We start from the raw sequence: 23,869 nt of genomic DNA, 5'->3' as shown, positions 1-23,869 counted from the left end.
GAAATATTTAGAAAAAGTCAACTTTTAGAATATTTTGCATTTTATTACCCATCACTGCCTAAATCTAATCATTTGGTCCTTGCATCGTTTTTGATTTTAACTGACAATTTCATCCAAATCCGTTTGTCAATTTTTGAGTAATGTTGCGAACAGACAGACAAACCAACGTCACTTAACTCCTCCATGTTCCTTGGAGGAGGAATAATCCCTCCTGGTCCAGTTTTTTACTTAATCCGGTCCATGTTTTCCTGATGCTCCTCTGAAGGCTTCAGGTAAACTCTCCTCCTCAGTCTGACTCCAGCTCCAGTCGCTACAGGTGGTTTGTAGTATTTTCCGTGTTTTTCTTTGCACTTTTCCCTACTTTTCCTTGTGTTTTTTTCTTTCTGCAGCCTGCACTCTGTCTGGCTGAATTTGAACAGACTTTGGGAGGCAACGTCTCCAGCAGCACAAAGTCCCATGCGTCGGAAAGCCCGAAATATGGCGGGATTGAAGGAGCGCAGCGCAGGAAGGAGCTCCGGATTGTTTTAAAACTGCGAGTTTGTCCCTTCTCCTCCGTGAACTGATCTGCCGGTGGGAAATAAACATGCCGTTTCACCAGAGGAGCGTTGAGCCGCGGCGGGTGAGTCGGTTGTCGGCGAGGGATGTGTGGAAACCGGCCGAGGCGGCCGGGAGGCGCAGGGCGAAGAAACCCGTCCTGTTCTCGTCCCTGGATGAGGTTAGCTGTCACACTCTCACCAGCGTTATCCACCAGCTCTCAGACCTCTCCCGACATGCCAGCGACATCTTCCTGGGCATCGAGATGGAGGCGGGGATGGTGTTCAGGAGATCCTGCAGGATCCAGGGGAGGCTGCACGTCCTGCAGAACCACGTCCGCAAGTTGGACCCCAAGAAAGTCCAGATCCGTAAGTCTGCACAGATGCCCACTTGTTTGTCTTTTCTTTTTTTTTTTTTAAATTATTGGTTTTAGGAAGCTCCAATGAACTCCTCTTTCTCCAAATCTCCAACTGAGACCCACAGATATGTCACATGCATGTCATTGCACCAAAATTACAGAATAAGTTGAGATAAAAATGATAAAAAACAGGTTTTCATGTCAGACTTGATACTTAAACCACATCTGTATGATGCAGGTGTGGATAACTAATGGCATATATATTGTCCAATATTCATTTTATGACAAAACATAACTCAGAAGAGTGACTCTGACATTGTTTACAACTCTCTCAGTGCTGTCTGCAGCACATGTAGCAGAGCAAGTATCATAGATGTTGGTGTGGAGTCAAACAGTGACTTTTCAGTAATATATATATATATATATATATATATATATATATATATATATATCCATTTCAAATTTAGTTTCAGTATTTATTATAAAAAATAATACAGAAGAGTGACTGACATTGTTTACAGTACTCTCAGTGCTGTCTGCAGCACATGTAGCAGAGCAGGTATCATAGATGGTGGTGCGGAGTCAAGGGGTGACTTTACAGTGATTTCTATGTTTGTAAATATCCATTTAAAAATTAATTTTGATTGTTTTTTTGATAGAACATAATACAGAAGAGTGAATCTGACATTGTTTACAATACTCTGAGTGCTGTTTGCAGCACATGTAGCAGAGCACTGCCGCAGCTGAATATATGGCGGTGTGGAGTCAGGTGGCATCTTCACAGTATGAAATACATTGCTGGAAAGTTAATAGCCTTCTGAGGTCCAAGGTGACGGTCGTGTTTTGTCAGACAGGACTGGCCGCTGTCTTCTGAACACATGGCCTTGTTGGTCGTGATTTGGACTGATGTTAATGGGGGGCTTTGTGTCCTGTCAGGAATGATGGATTTCCTCTCAACATACTGACCATCTGTGTTCAGGTCTTCATGCTTCTTGCTGCTGTTTTCAGTGCATGTAAACAAAGTGGGTCAAAGATAAATGGAAAATCAATTTCCTGAGTTGTGATGTGTTTGTGATTCACTCTGCCGTCGTAAAGCTACTTCTTGCAGACGCACACACACTTGGTGGTTATATATTAACTCAGACTTTGACTCCTACTTTGGCAACTCAGAGGTTGGCCTGTTGTTTTATCTGCTGTCCTGCAGACCGGTAGCAGATCCTTTGAGTGAATACGTCTCTGCCTTTTTACTTCGATGCTTCCTATTCCAGAGCTCGTTGTGTGGCAATGTCTGTAAACATAGTAGTTAAGGGATAATGTTTCCCATTGATTTCCTGCGGGGCTCTCTTGTTTGTGCAGAATGCTGCATGGTCGGATTCAGAAGACGAGCCCAGATTCCACTGAAAGAGGAAGATTTCAGTTGTGACTCAGTGGCTTTTGTTTCCTTTTTACTGTCCTTGCTGCATCTGAGCTGTTCACCCTGACTATGACTCACACTCTTTATTCCTCACACACACACACACACACACACACACACACACACACACACACACACACACACACACACACACACACACACACACACTTGAACACACAGATTTAAAGCCAGTCTCAGGGAGATGATAAGCCGGAGCAGACAAATCCCAGACATAAGGTGACGTATGATGACCAATGCCCCTCCATAATCCCACACCGTGACTCGACTGCTCCTTTCATCTGTACCTGTTGAAGTTTTCATGCAGTCCAGGGTGGGACTGGGGCATCTCTTTTAAAGGGTTTGTTCCACTTAGTCATTCGAGAGTAAGCTGGCAGCTGAAGACAAGGTGTGAGAGAGCAGACAGGAATGCGTTACGTTGATGTTCAGCTCCCACAAGGCCTCAAGGCCAACGCCGGCCGTACAGAAGCGCTGCCTTAAGATTCATTACGACGCGTGAGCCTGACTGTTTCCTCACTTCAGAACACCTGCCTGCTGAAGTGCCCTCCAGCGTTACTCCAGGAAGCCAGAGCTGGATTTGAATTCGTGACACGGAACAGCTGGTGCACTTGTTTTGAATACATATTTGAATGAAAGTTAATGTGCAGCGCGTATGACTCCATTAAACTAAGCATCCATAGATACACAACCGTTCAAAAGTTTAGAGTCACCCAAACAATTCCATGTTTTCCATGAAAACTCACACTTTTATTCATGTGCTAACATAACTGCACAAGGGTTTTCTAATCATCAATGAGCCTTTCAACACCATTAGCTAACACAATGTAGCATTAGAACACAGGAGTGATGGTTGCTAGAAATGTTCCTCTGTACCTCTATGGAGATATTCCATTAAAAATCAGCTGTTTCCAGCTAGAATAGTCATTTACCACATTAACAATGTCTACACTGGATTTATCATTCATTTAATGTTATCTTCACTGAAAGAAATGCTTTTCTTTCGAAAATAAGGACATTTCTAAGTGACCCCATACTTTTGAACAGTGTTGTATGTTATAGTATTTTACAGACGTCACACACTGGGTTTTAATTGCATTTTTTCCCTTTACAGTACTACCATCTAACGTAAAACCAGCTAAGTCCATGTAAGAGAGAAGGCAATGCATTACATAATTTTATCGGCCCATAGTTTGCATGTAAATATGTAACTGTGGCTGGTCAGCCTGTTGTCTTTTACTACCGTGGGTCAGGATTCCTTCTCTAACCTCAGCTCAGAGCCAGATCATGTTACCGGTGAGGGGCAACAAGAGGGGCCCCTTTATGCTGGAGGCCGACATTGGAAGAAAGGCGTAGTGTGTTTGTGTCTGCCCATACACTCAGAGCAATCAGGGGCAGTTTGAACAGGGACATGATGGGCAAATGGGATTTCCTCGTCCTTCCTGTGTGTTTTCACCGTGTCATGCTGGCGTTAATCCATTTGTGCCGAAGCAGAAATCATCAAGACAAAGTTCAGAGGTCGCCCTCTGAAGCCTCGGCAGGCAACACCTGACACTCCAAGTCAAGAGTTTAAACAAAGTCTCGTTTGGCTAGCTTGGGTTTCTGCTGGAGGCCAACGAGGGCCACCTCAGCTACGGCTGGCTATTAGATGTCTGCTGCCACACCCTGATGTATTAGACGCATTAATCCTCTCAACCTGAAGCAGTTTCTGGGTGTTTATGGCTCCTGTCACGTTTTTCTTCATGTTTTCACTGCCATACCATTATGGAAAAACTGTAATGGCTAGAAATAGAGACAACTCCATGATGTATTTTTAAACTATTATAACAATTTTGTAAGAGCATAAATCATAAAAGGCAGGAAAAGTTTTCAAAACTAGAATAAAAGGTGACTCTACGTAATATAAATATTCTGCTATTTACATTTTATTTACTTCTATACTTGTGTAAACTTGCAGGGTGTATACATAGACTGCAAAAAAATCCCAGATTTTTTGTCATGTGACTGTGGGTCACAGCTGAGTCGTTGACGGCTTCCTAGTAATGGTGAGGAGCACAGAATTTTTCAATTTTATTTGTAATGTTTTTTACAGAATCTGGATTCAGCAAAATATTTGTTTTTTAGAAGAAAAAAGAGACGTAAAATTAAATGATTTTGATGAAATAGCACAATTTTGATCAAAAATTTTGATAATTTTCCCAACAAAATGGCCATTTCACACATGTTTAGTTCAAGTACTGTCAAAAAGTGTAGAATACAAAGATTGTTTCCGCTTTTATACTTTGTGGCTCTGATAAATTATGTCGTTTTTTTTTTCAAGACAACACGTTTCTAACCTTCCAGTGGATACTGGGGCTCAGAGGGTTAATAATACTAAAAAGCGCTCAGACAGTATGAATAAAAACAACAAAAAACATAACTGAAAATAGCAATAGAATGTATTTTTTAATATAAGAATGGAATTGTCTGACTAAATATGTAGCGGGTGGCAGGAATTGATGGGACTCAGAAACACCCCACAATTTAATCAATTGTTCCTGGTATGATTTCCGATGGATAAGTCCCGATAAATCCACAGCAGTTGATTTGTAGTAGGATCACAATCATGTGATCATCGGCAGGCAGCTGACGTAGTGTTCACTTGTTGCCATGGTTACAGTGATGTCGTGCCGCTATCTCTCAGTGATACAGAAATCTTTAACAAATCCGTGGATCCAGACTATAAGCTGCATCACTGCCAAAATCTAATCACTTGGTCCTTGTGTCATTTCTGAATTTCCCTGAAAATTTCATCCAAATCTGTTAGTCTGTTTTTGAGTAATGCTGCGAACAGACAGACGGACAGACAAACGCCGATCGTCACATAACTCCACTGCATTCCTTGGTGGAGTAATTATGCACTGTGGATCCAGAACATGGGTCACTACGGTGCCTGAACACCTCGACATCGTTCACAGCAGTGACTTTTATGCAAAGTGTTCCTTTAACTACAGTAAACGTTAAAGTCCTCTCTGCCAAATGTAGTCCTCAGTTGAATTGGGAATATGCTATTTAAATGTTGAACGTAGGTCAAACTGTTGAAGGTTAATGGGAGTCAGGAGAGACTTAGGGCCTCCCCTGTCAAGATATCTGGATGTCCAATAGCTGGAGCTCAATAACACACACACACTGAATAGAAAAGACATGTTTCCAGCTGACCTGCTAATGTCTACAGTCCATCTTGTCACTCATCCACACACACATAGTAAACTGCTGGAGCATTCCTTCCCTTATCCCTCAGATATTTATAGGCATGTGTCTTTGCTCGATAATCTTTCATCTGTAGCCTGCTATCATGTTTAGGGTGTGTTGCTATCCTCGAGTGTTTCTCTAAGACCTTTGTGTGTGCGTGGGAACATGCACTCTTGGCTTATCTCTTGATGGACATCCGTGGCTCGGGCTGAGTGTCAAAGAGTGCTTCTCAGTTATGCACATAACACGACTTCTTGAACGAGATCCGAGTTGCGTCGCTATCACAACCCCGAAGAATAACAAATCGCAGTCACGCCTAGATAAACTAATTGCTGTTTATACTTTTGTTTTGGAACTTCCTTTCCTGTTTGCCACACACACACACACACACACACACACACACACACACACACACACACACACACACACACACACACACACACACACACACACACATATACACCCCTGTTGATCCTACCTCAATTCCCCCTAGTCACTATTCACTCCACTGTGGTCCTCTCCATTCATTGATGGAGGGCAGTCATTACGCAGCCAGAATCCACAAGTCAGTTCCCACAGGGCTCGTTCCAGCCAGAGGAGCTGGTTCTAGAGGTCGACCTGCTCCCATGAGGGACAAAAGAGACGGAGAGAAAGAGGAAGGAGAGAAAAAAGTGACAGAAAAAAGAAAGCAGGGAAAATGACTGAGAAATGCCCGCAGCATTCTGAAAAGTCGAGGGGAAATCGCAACTGAACTGCATCTGACTTGGACTGAGTGTATGAGTTGCCTTGTGGATCCATGCAGCCGCCCTCTCTCACGACCGCCCAGGATTTAGACAGATCCCTGGGCCAGGACCGGAGGAGTGCTGGGAGTGAAAGAACGACCATGAGCGATGACTATAATCCTTAATCTTAACCTTCCGAACCCCCAGAACCCTCTAGAGGGTTTTAAAAGAATGTAATCTTAAAAAAACTTGAAAATTACACCATTTATCAGAGCAAAAAGCTGGATAAAAAGGAAGAATCATCAAATTTTCAATCTCCAATGGTCCTCGAACTTACCATATGTGACTTTTACTTTCATCTTGACAATGAAGCAAATGTAAGCTTATGAATCACTATGTCATCACTTTATTCTACGTGCCTCAGTAAAAAGAAAAAAAAGGAAAAAAGCCAAAAATAAACCATTTTTAAACCATTCATTTTTAACTTCTCTCTACTTCTTGCTATGGTGTGCTGTTTCCACAGAGGTGCAGGACTTTATATTGCGGTCGAATATGAGCTCACAGTGAGTAAAAATGTGATGGAAGCAAAAAACAAACAAACACACCCACACCCTTTTTGGGGGTTCAAAAAGAGTTAAGTGTTCTTCTTAAACATATCTTGTGGGATTGTCTTTGTGTAATTACACACACACACTCATTTCTCTTGGCAGGCTGTCAGCGTAAGAAGCTTGTTGATCATCATGTGACGTTTTGGCTCCAGATGCTTTTGCTCAACGCTGCCCTGCACTTTCTCTGCTTGATAAAACTTAATCTGTGGCAGACTGATTTGCCATTGATGGTACGACAGTAAAGTTAATAAGAAAAAGGCTAAACTTAGAGTTGTGTGCGTGCAGGCTTGGCTTCGTGGAAGCCCTGATTTTAGCAGCAGTTTCAACCAGATCACTGTACAGTATTCACTACTGTATTTTATCACTAATTTAATGCCGGCATTAGATTGCAGTGTTTATTTCATTGCTAGTTCTCCTTACACTGAAATATTTTGGCTGTAGTTACACTGTTTAGAACTAATTACTGTCTGACTGAAACACAAGCATATACCTGCACTACCATTCAAAAGTTTGTTGTCATCCAGACAATTTCATGTTTTCCATGAAAACTCCCACTTTTATTCACGTGCTAACATAACTGCACAAGGGTTTTCTAATCATCAATGAGCCTTTCAACACCATTAGCTAACACAATGTAGCATTAGAACACAGGAGTGATGGTTGCTGGAAATGTTCCTCTGTACCTCTATGGAGATATTCCATTAAAAATCAGCTGTTTCCAGCTAGAATAGTCATTTATCACATTAACAATGTCTAGACCGGATTTCTGATTAATTTCATGTTATCTTCACTGAACAAAACTGCTTTTCTATCAAAAATAAGGACATTTCTAAGTGGTTCCAAACTTTTGAACAGTTATGTATATGAGTCATTCCAAAATTGGAGGACATTTGGACTTCAAAATTCCAAATTTTGAAAAATAAACCTTCCCTTTTACATTTTTCTGCTCCATATTCATCAATAATAGGTAATAAACTATCTAAGGCTTGATTGTCTCAGCTTACACATCAATGGTAGCATTTTTATTCCATGTTTTCTGTGTTGTTTGCTAACCCTACTCTAATCACAGTAACAGGGTTGCTAATCCATGCTAATGTGATCTTTTTCTCAGCAGTAGAAGCTAGATATTTAGCTGCTGTTACTGCTGACCAAGAGGACAAACTGACTGATGGAAAAAAGTAAAGGAAAAAGTCAAAAGAATTTGTCTTATCCTGATAAAATACATAACAGGTGTATTATTGTATTAAAAGAAATGTTCCCACAATTACAAGAGACATCAATGAAAAAATAACATTCAGTTCAAACATTCTTTTCTCCTAATTTTTTTTTAGAAATGATTTCAGGACAAGTAAATTTATGCAGCAACTGCATGTTTTAGTGTTTTCTACATGGATTATTTGATAAATTTGCTGGGTGGGATGTAAAATGTCCTCCAATTCTGGAAAGACACATATAATATATACACCTACACTACAGGCCAAAAGTTTGGAAGCAACTTCAAGTTTCTCTTACAATGTCTTTGTTTAAAAGGTAAAAATAATAAAAACCAGTATGAATTCTATGGATTTTGGGATGTATTTACTGCATGATCAGACTTTATTTTCATTGATTTGCACCATTTTCCTCCATTTACCTTTAGCTATACATTGATGTTACCAGACAATTGCTGAATAAATGTTGACAAAAGAAAAGAAGGGCTTAGTTTTAGAGTTGAGAAAACTTGCAAGAGTCACAACTTCAGTGCAAAAGTAAAAAACAAATCACAATTTGCGTTATTCACTTTATCTCTTTGGCTTTTAAGAGTTTGAATACAAAAATCCCAATAAATCTCAACTGTTTCTCTACAACTACCACAGAAATGTCTAGAAAGAAACAGCTGAGTAAACTCTTTATATAATAATCATATTAATTTAGTTGCACCAATGAGACTATGATCTATTTTTGTACAAACTTGATCTGGCTTCCAAACCTTTGGCTTGTAGTGTAGATAATTAATATATCATAGAGTATTCCTTCAGTGTTGGAAAGCAGCTAATGAAATCACATATGCTCTTGTTTTAACTGTATCTTCACCCTCTTGTCCACTAAAAATATCTCTGAATTGCTGGTGCATGGCTTTGACATTTCCTTCCAGACGCAGTGTAAAGACTCTCTGTTGAGTTCTGCCATCCACACACACTCATGTGCATGTTTTCCCACAGTCGCAGAGCCCTCACACTGGACTTATAGGTTGGAGAGCTGGCAGTTGAGGGTGCTGTGGGGTAATCCAGGGTTTAACCAGCCAGCGGGGAGATGAGCAAGATTTAATCCCCCAGTGGTGACCTCTGCCTCAGAGAGAGGGATGGACTGGGACATCCCCAGGGTTCCTGGATCTCACTTTTAGTTTTTTTTTTAAATCCAGATGTTCCCATATGTGCATAAATGTGCACATACAGTATATTGTATAGGGAATACTTGAAGGTACTGTACATCTGGCCTCATACGTTTACTGAAAGTACTGCAGCTGTCATAGTCAACCTTGTCAGGATTGTTTATTCTATTACTTGAAAACTCCATAACAAGTTCTTTCAGATTAAAACAAATACTGAAATACATTCATTTTGCTGGCTTAGTTTTTGCCAAAATTGTTATTGAGAATCATAGAATTTCAGTGATGTTTGTACTGACTCCCAAATGTCTGGTATCTTGACATCCCGAGAACTGATGGAACACTTCTTAATACAGGTTTGACATCCAAGAACCCCTACTAGAACTTGCAAGAGGCCATTTTCCACTGCTGGAATGTGCAGGCCATTTTAGGGAGGCCCAAACATTTCGACTGCAAGAACCGCACATGTAGAAGCTGTTTCAGGGTTGTTTTCAGTGTAGAAAAAGGCACCTACTCCCGGGTAGGTACTTCTTAGTAGCCCTGACAAAACTGCAGTGCAGGACTCGCCTCTGACTGGTTAAACTCAGAGAGGACAACAAGTGCCAGTTCTCTGCCTTCAAGTCATCTTGGTTGATTAATTCAGTTCAATTCAATTCAATTTTATTTATATAGCGCCAATTACAATCAAATTGTCTCGAGACGCTTTACAGAACCCATATGCCTGACTGATTAGAATCTTCTCTAACATTGCTACTTTCAACATAACAGTCACCATACAGGCTAACACAAACGCTCCATAAGTACTCGTAGAACTGCAGTTACATCCAGGCGGTACTATTTACTATTGTTTTGGTGCCACCTGATGTCCAGGACACGATGTTAGTGATGCAAATTTTGAATAATTTTTGTAATAATCTGCCACATTTAAAGTCAAAAAATTATTAATTGATGATGTTATTTAGCACAATGGACATTTGTCTGATGTTTCTTATGTTTATTTTGGCTAATGGACATACGATGTGAATTGTAAAGACAACTGTGATATATATAGCAATCCCAGCTAGTCTCAATACCACATCTGGTTGGTTGTCCTTAAGCATCACAAAAACCTCTGTTGTAGTCATAGGTGTCTTGATGGCCTCACTCACCAGTCTCTTTGTTGTAACTATTTCAGAGGAGTCATAGGGGTCTTGGTGGCCTCACTCAATGGTCTGTTTCTTGTAACTCCTTCAGAGGAGTCATAGGTGTCTTGGTGATCTCCATCACTAGTTTCTTTCTTGTGACTCCTTGTGAGTCATAGGTGTCTTGGTGGCCTCTGTCATGGTGCCCATTGCTAGCTAAACCTCCGTTGCTCCTTGCCAACACAGGACTACTCGTAGTCCAAGTGACCCTCTCCTCTTATTGTTGCAGTCTGGTATTAGCACAGACTAAATGTTTAAGGTCTCAGATTGGGTTGGGGGCAAAAGATTTGAATGGGAAATCCCTGTTTATGACAAAATGCATTCAGTGACCACATGTTTCAAAATTGCTGAAATACATAGTCAATATAAGCTCAGTTTGCATGTTTGCAGCTTTTTTTCAGCTTTTAAATGCAACAAAAGCTTAGATAATGTGAAATTATTTAGACATTTCCTGCCTTTTGACATGTTGTAGAAACGTTGAATGTACTGTGTAATATCCAGAGGCCTTTATTCCAGTACTATACATTTGGAGTGCAACTGAAGAGTTCAAGTTGAGGTCGTGGCCCAGATTTTACTCAACTATTGTTTTAAAGGAAAATATCTTCAGCTCCAAGTGTATTTCCTCTGGGGGGACAAAGAAGAGTCTGACAGCAGATCTCAGGTGAAAACTCCTGAGGACAGATGAACCTTCACTTCCAGGCTAATTAGAACTAAACAAATGTGTGTTTAGATGGTCCATTCTAACGTGACAGAACATTTTTACAGCTTGTTTCTGAGTGTTTCCTGGCGTATGTGCACAGATGTGACATGATGTTTCAGCAGATTCCATTGTCAGTCACTCTCCTTTTTCTTTTTTTTATGGCCTCAGCTTTGCCTCCCTCCTTCCTCTCTTGTAAAGTCTCTTCCTCTCTCTTCTTTCCTTCTCCTATATCTCTCTCCCTTTCTCTCTTCCTGTTGTTTCATATGGTCTGCAGACCTTTCCTCTCTCATCTCTGTCCATCGTCTGCACTTTGATGTCAACCCTCATAGTGCTGCTGACCACAACAAAGACAAGGCCCCTGCTTCATCTTTCTCTAGCTCCGTCTCTTTTATAATCAGTTTTTGTCTCGCTCCATGCGTCTCTTTCTTTAGATTTTTTTCTTTTTATCTTACTCTATCTATGTATATTCTAATTACATGTCTCTTTTAAATGGGTTTGATTGTAGTACTTGTCAGGTTTAACTTTCATAGAGGTCTCTCTGTTGCAGGTCTAGGATTATCCTTTAACATTTCTTTTCCTTGCATGTTCACTAAATCAGTATATCGGAACTACTATAGCCTGACTGATGGCATGGATGTTGCCCAATATGTGCCAATATAAGATCTGTTTTTATTGTAGAACATAACTGAGACAAAGACGCTTAGGATAATTTAGAATTGGTGTAATCTTACGGTTTGTCGAGCAAAGTGGCTCCAACTGTTCTCTTTACAACACTCTCAGCGCTTCATGCAGCACATGTAACAGAGTAGGGCTGCAGCTGTCGATTACTATAGTAAGCGAGTGTTCTATTGATTATTCTGGCGCTTAATCGAGTAATCAGATTAGCGCTTGGCATGTACGTTACAGCATCAAAAGAGGAAGTGAGCTGAGCATCACTGCGCACCAGAAATGACCGTCCTGGTGGAACACGGGCGGACATCTGCGGTGTATAGTACATATATAGTATAGTACAGGGGTATTGTACATATATATAGTATAGTACAGGGGTATTGTACATATATAGTATAGTACAGGGGTATTGTACATATATAGTATAGTACAGGGGTATTATACATATATGTAGTATGGTACAGGGGTATTGTACATATATAGTATAGTACAGGGGTATTATACATATATGTAGTATGGTACAGGGGTATTGTACATATATAGTATAGTACAGGGGTATTGTACATATATATAGTATAGTACAGGGGTATTGTACATATATAGTATAGTACAGGGGTATTGTACATATATAGTATAGTACAGAGGTATTGTACATATATAGTACAGGGGTATTATACATATATAGTACAGGGGTATTATACATATATAGTATAGTACAGGGGTATTGTACATATATAGTATAGTACAGGAGTATTCTACTAAAACTCAAAGTCATGTGAACCTTACATGCATTTAGTTGGTGATGCAGAAATCACATAAACATGTTTTTATGTTTGGTCTGTTTAAACTGCTGCTACTGCAGCTGATAGAACACAAATAAGAAAACTGATCAGTTTATTAGTATTTATTACAGAGAATATTCAATCAGTAACATTAGTTTCATTTTGATTTGGCCACAAATTAGAGTGATTTCCTTCATTATGAGACAGTGTCAGACCTACATGCACTTCAATACAATATCATGGTTGAATACATGAAGTTTGATAGTGTTATTGTGCAGCTGTCTGTTATCAATAATCAGCTGCATTGATCGGTAAAATAAATACATTAACACACGTTTAACAGTTTTCTACCAGCATTCCTGTCTTACATCATTTCCAGTCGCAGCTTTTTACCGTCATAAATGTTTATGTTCCTCATTGTTCTCCATTAAAACAACCTGTTGACTGAAGCAGCTGAACACCATCAGTTCATTTTGTGCAGTAAATAAGTCAAATGATGGTTAAATGCTCCTGTTTGTGTGGATGAGAAAAAACAACGTTTGCAGCTACTATAGTTTAATATAGAACATTGCATCCGATGCTGTTTTGTGATGCTGATCTTGCTTGTGTAACTGTCCAGCAGTGAACCTTTTGTGCAGCATTTTTAATAAGGCGGCAGAATAACAACAAGAACCACGTAAAACTTCACAGCAACCACTTTTAATGGTAGCCGAGCAAAGGATGCAGCGTATCCGGTGTAAGATTATAGTCTATCAGTGATGCGTGTAGATGGAGAGATAGACCGGCTGGCAGACAGACAGACAGACGTCCATACAGTCCATAATGACACAGTGCAGCAGGTGGAGCCTCATCTAACAGCAACATAAAGGCTGTTGTTATCCTGCATCGACACTGAACTGCACTTAAGGCCTGGAAACACACACTGACTCTGTGATCGCCTCAGGGAAAATAAACAAGGATTTTCTACCACATCTGTCACTCGTGCCACTTAATGAACACACACAGCCGTGCACTCAGAGACGTCGTCACCGATCGACAGAAATGAAACGGGCCAATGGGCGGCGAGTAACGCTTAAAAAATCCAGAAAATAACCCAACAGCAAGCCAGGCCTTCGCTTGAATCTGCACACAGATCGAATGCAACAAATGAAGCTGAAGATTTGCATTTTAAAACTAGTCAGGGGAAGTTGGGGTGGAGCGTCTGCTATATTTGGGTTGGCAGATAATTCCTTAGAAGCAGCTGCTGCCTGCCTCTGTTCAGGCAGAACTTTAGTCCCATAAACGCTGGTGACATTAGGCAAACTTGAATTTTCTCAGCTGAATAAACAATCTTAGTAGGAAGACGGCGATTAAGGTTTTCTCTTCGACTAGCAGACAGAATGTTTGTGATGTTTATGTGTGCGTTGTGACAGTAGATCTCCTTGCTTCTTGCAGTCCAACACCAGATAGTCAAATGAATGTGCAGCAACATGAAAAAAGTAGTTTCATTTAGTTTGGATTAGGTGGATAGGTTTCCCCTGGTTCTGTGATGGAAAAGTCCCAGATTTGAGTCAGTAAAGCATATTGTGTGTATCATAAAATACTGGATCCAGTGGACACATACCTTTAGAGTGAAGGCAGGAGACACCCTGGACAGGTCACCAGTCTATCACATGACCACATATGGAGACGAAGAATCACATTCACATTCACACCTATGGACAATTTAGAGTTACCAATTAGCCTCAGCATGTTTTTGGACTGTGGGAGGAAGCTGGAGTATCTGGATAAAACCCACACATGCACAGGGAGAACATGAGAACTCCATGCAGAAAGATCCCAGGAAGACTTCTTCTAGCTGCAGGGTGAAACTGCTAACCACCAAGCCACTGTGCAGACCTGTTTTTTAATGATAGATATAAATGCAGTTTCTCCAGGCAGTTGGACATGAAAAGATTTATTTCCCGTCTTTGTGTCGAAGAAAAGCAACACAATCTGTTGTCCTCGATTCCTGGCAACGGTCAAAGGGTCCATTGTCGTCATGTTGACCCAGGTTATTATATATACACACCCCACCCCCTACTGTATGACTTCCATTAGCAGCTACAATATGCAGCTTTGGTTGTTGTATGTTTGTCTGTCAGTTATAAACATGAGCACGGGTCAGAACCACTTTAGTGTTTATTTCTGAATAAAAAGCTGTTTTTGGAGTTGTGATTGTTTCCAAATAGTTTGTTTTTAGCAGAAGAATATAATGATTATTCCAAAAATGGGGAAACTGGTCTGGTGAACTGGAATTAATGCTTTAGGTTATGTAGAGTAGTAAATATGTGAAAACAGTCTCAACAGGCCCAGCTGGTCACATGTAATCTGATCAGGTTTCAACTATCTGAACACATCAAATCAATATGTGTTGTCTGAAAGAGGGAAAAAAAATTGAATTGTGACACTGGATCACATGACATATTTTGGACTTTGTTTTGATCTGGATCAGTGTTCAGCACGTTTAAAACTTTTTAGTGGGATTGAGTTACCTGTGATGCAGAAAAGTCTGGATTGTCCTGATCACTGCAGGAGAAAAATGTGATAAAACTTAAAATATTGTCAAATAATAGAACAGATGTGTCTTGTAGTGAATAAATGCATTTTTTTTATATGCACACACACTTGGTTTGTTTAGTCGCTACACTGATAAAACAGATAAAGTCGACATCAGGCTGCTCCTGAGCCATTCAGTCCAGTAAAATTAAAATAAAAATAGATTTTTCACCCATAAAATAATCCCTCAAACAGCTGTCAGTCAAACAAAACTATATGTTTAATTTTAACTGTCTTTCATGGTTATATATTAATTACTCCTAAAAGCAGTTTGTTTTCTTGAATCTTCTTTATTTTGTTGACTATTCTGCATTTGGCCTTTTTTATGATTTAATAAAGTGTTTTAAAACATCCAAAATGTATTTATGAATAATACATGTTTGTCTGTTGAAATGTATTTGTTATGATTGACACGAGGGGTTTGACTGTTTAAAAGCAACCGAAAGTCAAAGGAGACGCTTCACATTATTTAATTTGTGCTGTTTTCTGTCTGTGCAAATCAAAACAGTTAAAGTGACCAAGCTGGCTGTTCTACAGGTAAATCCATCAATTAGAAATGGAAGAAATATGGTACATGTGCTAATCTGCCTAGAGCGAGTGACCATGCGAGACAATGACTAGTGAGGGAGGCCACCAAGACACCTATGATTTCTCTAAAGGAGTTATCACATATAGAAGCTAGTATTCACCACCATGCTTCATGGTCAGCTGTGGCCGATTCAGAGGCGGCATCTTTGGAAGGACCCAGACTTCTCCTCCTTCAGAGGAGTCATAGGTGTCTTGGTGGCCTCCCTCACTAGTCTCTTTCTTGTATGATCACTCTATTTTTTAGCTTGAGTACTTTCTATAGGTGTTGTAGTTGTTAGCCCACTTTGTGATAGTCAGCTGAGAACACTCTTGATTTGGATTTTGTATTATTGAAGAGTTTGTATCTTCATCAGGGAGATCCAGTCCAATGTTGCTTTTAAAAACCAGAATTAAAGTAAGATTGATTACTTCATCCTGGAAAGCCAAACATTTGGTTTTGACAATTCTGAATCATATTAAACTTTTTGCACATCTGGACCTGGAGACTGCATTTTACTACTTACTGCACATCTGTGATACCTTTGGCCTTCGGCTGAGAGAATTTTCAATAAATGAATAAAACAATGAAACATAAATGTGCAGGGTGACCTTGTGGATACCAGTACACATCTGCTCCAACTTTCTGGTGTAAATCATTGACATATTTCTATTTTTTGTGTGTAAAATACGACTGTAGAATGTTATTAAAGCTGCAGTCTGATTGATCTGTCCTGAAAATCCCGACTTTGTCTGGTTTTTACCTTTCGTGAGGTACAACGTAAATATCCCAGTTCTTCCCGACAGCTTTTACTGGCTCGGTTTCAACAACGCACAGATTTATCAGACCTGTTCATCTCTCTTCTGTCTGACTTTCTGACTACTGCGTTGAGTCACGAAGACAAATGTGATTTAATATAAAAGACTGATTGTCCTCTCAGCCTGTGTTGTCTGTGTTGCTTCAGTCGAGTGTTTCCTCCTCCTCTCTCGATTCAGTTTAGTTCAGGAGACATTTTTTAAGTTAGCACACAAACAGTATAATAATTATATTAGCATGTACACTACTGTTCAAAGGTTTGGGTCACCCAGACAATTTCATTCATTAATTTAATGTTCTCTTCATTGAAAAAACCTGCTTTTCTTTCAAAAATAAGGACATTTCTAAGTGACCCTAAACTTTTGAACGGTAGTGTACATGAATTAAAGTTGCTCTGTATTAAAGTTACTTTATGTTAAAGTTGCTCAAAAATGAGTTAAAGTTGCCTTCGTTTAGCTAAAGTTGATATTATAAGTTAAAGCTGCTCTATATTAGTTAAAGCTGCTCTGTTAGTTAAAGTCGATGTTATTAAAGTTACTTGATATTAAAGCTGCTCTACATTAGTTAAAGCTGCTCTATATTTATTAAAGTTATTCTATATTAGTTAAAGTTGCTCTAAATGAGCTAGAGTTGCTCTTTAGTAGTTAAAGTTCCTCAATTTTAGCTGAAGTTGCTCTAAATGAGTTAAAGTTGACCTACACAACCGTTCAAAATTTTGGGGTCATCCAGACAATTCCATGTTTTCCATGAAAACTCCCACTTTTATCCATGTGCTAACATAACTGCACAAGGGTTTTCTAATCATCAATGAGCCTTTCAACACCATTAGCTAACACAATGTAGCATTAGAACACAGGAGTGATGGTTGCTGGAAATGTTCCTCTGTACCTCTATGGAGATATTCCATTAAAAATCAGCTGTTACCAGCTACAATAGTCATTTACCACATTAACAATGTCTAGACTGCATTTATCATTCATTTAATGTTATCCTCATTGAAAAAAAATGTCTTTTTTTCTAAGCAAGTTTGAGTCAATTTACTGACTATGCTAATTTCTCTGTTAATTACTCAAAACAAACAGGCCACAATGTAAACCTTTTGTCTGTCCTTCTGTCGCCTGAAGCTGATTTCTGGCTCATCATCCGTCTTATTCTGACTCTCCAGAACACTGCATGGTGTGAGCATGTGTTGTTTCTTAGAAAGTGTCTGTCATGATGAAATATGACGTACTCCTCGCAGGAATCCCCCGTCGACTACTGAATCTTCCTCTGTAGGAGCTTCAGCCGTCCGTCTCGTCCACAGAGACCTCATTGTGCGTGTTTTTTGTGTGTATTTGTGTGTGCATATGCTCACTTTAACTCACTTGTGCCTCTCGAAGCTTCCATCCATCCATCCATCCATCCATCCATCCATCCATCCATCCATCCATCCATCCATCAGTGTCTCCTGTGATACACTGCTGCAGCCCTTGGCCTCTTCCAGCGTTGTGTTGTCTGCACACGTTTATCCAGAGATCTCTGCCACGTTGTTCAGCCCACATGAACCCTGAGGAGTTGTGAGAAGCAGGTGTGCACTCTCACAGCAACAACATATTCTGCTTCTGTGTCCTCCTCCTCCTTCTTAGCTTTTATTAACCTGTTTCCCATGTGTCTAACCTCCACCTCCATCTCTACCCTTCATTCTCTGCTCGTCTTTGTGGACGAGTGCAGAAAGCAGCACAGAAATCTTCCAACTCTTCTGCATCGTACCTTCTCATTTAATGTTTTTTCTTTATTTTCATGACTATTTACATTGTAGATTCTCACTGAAGGCATCAAAACTATGAATGAACACACATGGAATTATGTAGTAAACAGCAAAGTGTGAAATATCTCTAAATATGTTTTATATTTTAGATTCTTCAAAATAGCCATTTTTTGCTTTGATTACTGCTTTGCACACTCTTGGCATTCTCTGAATGAGCTTCATGAGGTAGAACCTGAAATGGTTTCCACTTCACAGGTGTTCCTTGTCAAGGATAATTTGTGGAATTTCTTGCCTTCTTAATGGGGATGGGACCATTAGTTGGAACACCTGTGAAGTGGAAACCATTTCAGGTTCTACTTCATGAAGCTCATCCAGAGAATGCCAAGAGTGAGCAAAGCAGTAATCAAAGCAAAAGGTGGCTACTTTGAAGAATCTAAAATATAAAACATATTTAGAGATATTTCACACTTTGTTGTTTACTACATAATTCCATACGTGTTCATTCATAGTTTTGATGCCTTCAGTGAGAATCTACAAATAGTCATGAAAATAAAGAAAAAAACCATTAAATGAGAAGGTGTGTCCAAACTTTTGACTGGTAGTGTACATGCACACACACACACACACACACACACACACACACACACACACACACACACACACACACACACACACACACACACACACACACACACACACACACACACACACACACACACACACACACTGCTGCAAAGGTAACAGCAGTGCATTTATGGCTGTGATGGGGTCTGTTAAATGTGAAAGTTGCTCGAGGGGAAAAGATGAATTTCAGGGACAGGTTGCAGCATGTGCATCTGATGACACTCGAACAGACCAATAACTCAGATAAACATGCATAAACAGCAAGTTAATAGTCTAGAAGCAGCACTGTGGGATCATAATTACACTATTTATTACAGTCTCATAAAAAAGGAAAGTATTGGTAAACATACACAGTAGCAGTCTGTGGTTGTAGTGAACTGGAGCAAAGTAGGGAATATTGTATAACCTGTACATTCAGATTTTGCATTCTGTATAAATAAATGGTTATACATTGTCCTGATTTGTTAAATTCAGACCCTACTGAATCCCTCCTTGTTATTTTTTACAAACAAAGGTCAAAGTTGACAACACATACCCTATAAAAATTATTTTTTAAACCGTTTGACCTGTCATTTCACAAACTATTTACTGTTATTTTACAGTTTTTCCCTGTTGTATTAATTTACAGAGAATAACTAAGAAAATTACATTCAAAAGGTGTTAATTTATATGATGACTGTAAAAACATCAGGCAGTTCATTATATTTTCATTTTTTATTTATTTTTATTTTAGTTTTTTTTTTTTTTTTTAATTTTACAATATGTGCCATAAAATGACACTTCATGTATTGATCTGCTAAAAAAAATCTTTATTTTACGGATATTTGCCATTATTTTCAGTTTTATTCATTTATTTTTACAATTTTTAAACATTATAGTATTCCAACATTTTTTATATTCCTTTTTTCTCCAGATTTTCACACTTTTTTTAAAGGGAGATTTTATTTATTTTCACAATGCAGGTCATGTTAACAAGGTCTTCTTTCAATGATGGTGCTGATAGATTTTTTATTTATTTTTTTGGTTAATGTTCTCTCCAGGCTGTTCTCTGCAAAAGTTTGTAAGCAAAAAAAAAACACAATACTTCATGACATCTCCCTGTGAGCCATGTCATTGTAGTTTAGCTAAATGTAGGGGAACTTGCCTGTATTGAGCTTGCTAGCCTCGTAGTTCTGAATAACATTCTTCCTCATTCCTTTGGGTAAAACTTGTACGATACTGCTGATGTGAAACAATCAGGATGAAGCAGCGTTTCACGTCTCCTGCTGCTCATCTCATTTTAGTTGCAGCTACAGCTTGTGGAAATTAATTAGATTAGCTTAATTAACATTAATGCTGATTAATGCGGTAGCTAAAAACCAGTAATTCTGGCTGCCTGCCCGACAACAGCTGATCACAGATCTAATTGGATGCATCATGTGCACGTATTCAGTCTTCCAAAAGCCACAGAGCTTTACACTTGCAAAGGGCTGAACTTTCCCAAATCAGAACAGCTGTTTTGTACAAAAGGCTGAGGAAACAGAGAGACAGTGTGTCTGACTCTCCAGCTGAACATGTCGCAACACTGTCATATTAATAACACGTTGCAAGAGAACGCATGAGAATTTACTTTTTTAACTTATTTTCGTCATAAGTCGAACTCCATCGGAAGAATCTGACTTACACTTGGGAGCCATAATGAAGGGCAAAAAGTTAGCGGATGTAGCACAATCCAAGGTGCCGTACAACCAGCGAATGTAAACAAAGCCATTTTATAGCACCATGTGACGACGTATTTGTCTGCTCCGTTCGCCAACTAGTTCCACGTAATGATGAAACGCTGTAGGTCGAGGACGTCGTAAACCGAGGACCCCTTGTGCTTTATTTCTCATCTGTTTCTGAATTTCTTCGGATCGTGGCATTTTGTTGCAACTTTTTGAAATCTTTTGACCGACTCACTTTGGTCAGATAGGTTCTATTTAAGTGATTTCTTGATTGAGCAGGTCTGGAGGTAATCAGGTTTCGGTGCAGTCAGGGAAATTGAACTCGCTTTCCAAAAAATATGATTAGCCACAGGTAATTCATGATTTAACAAGGGGGCAATTACTTTTTCACACAGGGCCAGGTAGGTTTGGATAGCTTTTTTTCCCTTCAAACATTAAATCACCATTTAAAAACTTACATTTTGTGTATACTTTGGTTAACTTTGTCTAATGTTTATATGAGTTTGATGGTCTTAAACATTTAAATTGGGGAAATATTAAAAAAAGAATATGAGAAGGGGGCAAATACTTTTTCATGGCACTGTATTTGTGACGGCCTTTTTTCGTGCATGCCAACCACCGACGAGTGCAAATGTTATACACGCAAAACAATGTAATCCCACACATCTGTATGTGGGAGTCTTCTTTTAACGATCCAGCTGTTTTGTCCAGATGTGTGCGTTTTTATGGTTTGTACATGTGTGTGTGCATTCAAAAGAACAAGAGAGCACGATCACAGAGGCTCTCCCATGCCACACAGTGAGAAGGGATTTTGGGAGTCGGTGATGGGGATTATGAGGAATATTATTTCATACGGCTACAGAATGGTTAATCTCCTTAAGCCCTGCTGGAGTCTGCACGCCTGTTCCTGTTGTTGCCCAGCGATGGAGGCTGCAGGAGAAGCTGGAATAAGACAATATATGACAGGAAGCAGCCTGTTTGTGTGTGTCTGTACCTGCGTCTCACCCGTTGGTTTATAAGTAAGTTGGGTGTGGAGATGTTTAATTGTGGATATCGGTAATGACATGTCTCTTTAGAGAGTCTTAAACGTGACATTTGAGCTTGTTATGTAATATAAAACTAGTCATCTTAATCAAAGTTCCTGTGAGTGAGTTGTGCTCTCGTATTATGACCACATTGGCATTTAGCTGCTGCTATTGTTGGCTTGGAGTGTTTCTGTGTCACACATTGAGGTTTGTGCTGGTCAGCAGATTCATACGGGATCAGATTATAAATATAAACCTGCTTTTTTTGCTGGCTAAATACATTCCCAACACTACTTTTACTCCTCTTGTTGTAAAAAGTGCCTTGCTCAGAGGTATTACTGCAAATGTTGAAGTAAAGGGTTTCGATTTGAACGGTCCAACCTTTTGGTCTTGAGCCCGCCTGTGTGCTTTTAAGGCCACTGCCATCTGATGTGTCGGCGTATTGACTCAGCTGTGGCTTTGACCTTCTCCTGTGTGCGGAGAGAGACTGAGTTGCCATTATAGCTGTTTGATTAGGTGTGTTCCCTCAGCCCCAGGTTATTTTCTTCTTTACAAAAGTTGCCAGATGCCCAGTGATGCAGGTACAACAAAGCTTCCAAAGTGTACATGCTGCTCACACACGCTGGTATTTTCTCAGCAATTAGTGGGAAGTTTAATCCCTGTTACTTTATTGTACCGATAGTTGGTTCAACAGTTGCCCAGATCTGTTTGTGGGTGTGACACCTAATCTCAGTAACTTTCTTGTTTGCCAAGAGTCCGTGGCAATGTTTGACGTGTATGTCAAATCACGTAATAGCAAAAGATTATGCAACAAAAATAAAGAAGAACTAGAATTGCTGCCTCATGATTGGAGTCAAAGCTTACATCTAGGTCTGTCCAGACTCTTTGGAGGTTGGTTTGATGAAATGGGAGTTACCACAATAATGACATGTATGATTCCAGCGAATAATTTAGAAGCTGTACAGATTGTGAAGCCTCTTCAGGGAAATTTTTGATTTGTGTGAAAGGAATATACACCGATCAGGCGTAACTCTATGACCACCTCCCTAGTATTGTGTTGGTCCCCCTTATGTGGTCAAACATGCTATCAATTGTTGGGTCTGGACCAGAGGACCTCTCAGGGTGTCCTATGGGGTCTGGACCAGGACGCTGGCAGTGGATCTTTGGGTTCTCTGGGTTGTGCAGTGGAGCCTCTGGAAATCAAACTTGTTCCACTGCATTCTGTTGATGATTGATCAGAATGGAGTCTAGGAAGTTTGGAGGTCAAATCAACGTCTTGGGCGATTCTCATGTTCGTCAGGATGTTTGTGATTGATGTTTTTGCGATATGTTGGGGTGTATTTTCCTGCGGGGGGTAGGCCAGTGACATTTAGGATTGCCATTTACATGAAGGTGTGTGTTTGTTCTGGGACTATGTTTATTTGGGTGCCTAAGTCTCATCAACACAGCAAAATCCAAAGTTTTTTGCAGCAGAACCCCACATACTACCAATATGATCAATGTTATTCACTTCACCTGTCAGTGGTTTTAATGTTGTGGCTGATCAGTATATGAATTAGAGCTGAGCCATAAAACAACAGCAATATGTATGTACAATAGCACTAAAAAAATAGCTTGACAGAATGTTTCATGGTTTCACTTAAATACATGAGATGCAAACCACCATAAAGCACATAATGAAAACACAAGGTGCGGTTATATAAACAAGCCCACAGCATGCTCCTCTCTGACTCATTAACAGCCTGTACTTTGATAAAAACACCTCTTTGCCCTCCATCGCTCTTCACGTTGGTTTCACTTCAGGGCTTCCAAGGAGCGCTAGTCTGCCGTCTCCTGGAGCTTTTGCCTGAACGAGAAAGTACCAATTAGTGTATGTTAATGCAGTTAAACTTGGCATTTTCCTCATGCGCTTCCATGGCACTTTACATTTATAAATTTAAATGAAACTCTTGTATTTTGAGGTGTCAATAACAGCACATTGTTTCATCACCCAGGCCCAGTAGTGGTAGTTCCTAAAATAAAAGGAATAAAAGAATAAAAATGCTACCATTGATGTGCAAGCTGAGCCAATCAAGCCTTTGATAGTTTATTACCTATTATTAATATGTAGCAAAAAATTGTAAAAGAGAAGGTTATTTTTCAAAAATTTTGAAGCTCGAATGTCCTCCAATTGTAAAATGACTCATACAATTTCTCTGATAAGAAGAATTTACAACATCAGCTCTTTCAG

General features: G+C 39.6%; 1 protein-coding gene across 1 annotated transcript in view; it reads left to right on the top strand.

Moving 5' to 3' along the window:
• The first annotated feature begins 375 nt into the window (after positions 1-375).
• The window catches only part of nhsl1b (NHS-like 1b), a 134,810-nt gene continuing 111,316 nt past the window's right edge, over positions 376-23,869 (top strand). The window contains exon 1 of the mRNA XM_055016186.1: positions 376-902. Coding sequence (XP_054872161.1) covers positions 584-902 — 319 coding nt within the window. The 5' untranslated portion in view covers positions 376-583. The remainder of the gene's footprint in view (positions 903-23,869) is intronic.

The sequence above is a fragment of the Amphiprion ocellaris genome, chromosome 12 (genome assembly GCF_022539595.1).
Source record: "Amphiprion ocellaris isolate individual 3 ecotype Okinawa chromosome 12, ASM2253959v1, whole genome shotgun sequence".
Taxonomy (NCBI): domain Eukaryota; kingdom Metazoa; phylum Chordata; class Actinopteri; family Pomacentridae; genus Amphiprion; species Amphiprion ocellaris.
This window is presented reverse-complemented; position numbering and strand designations above follow the sequence as displayed.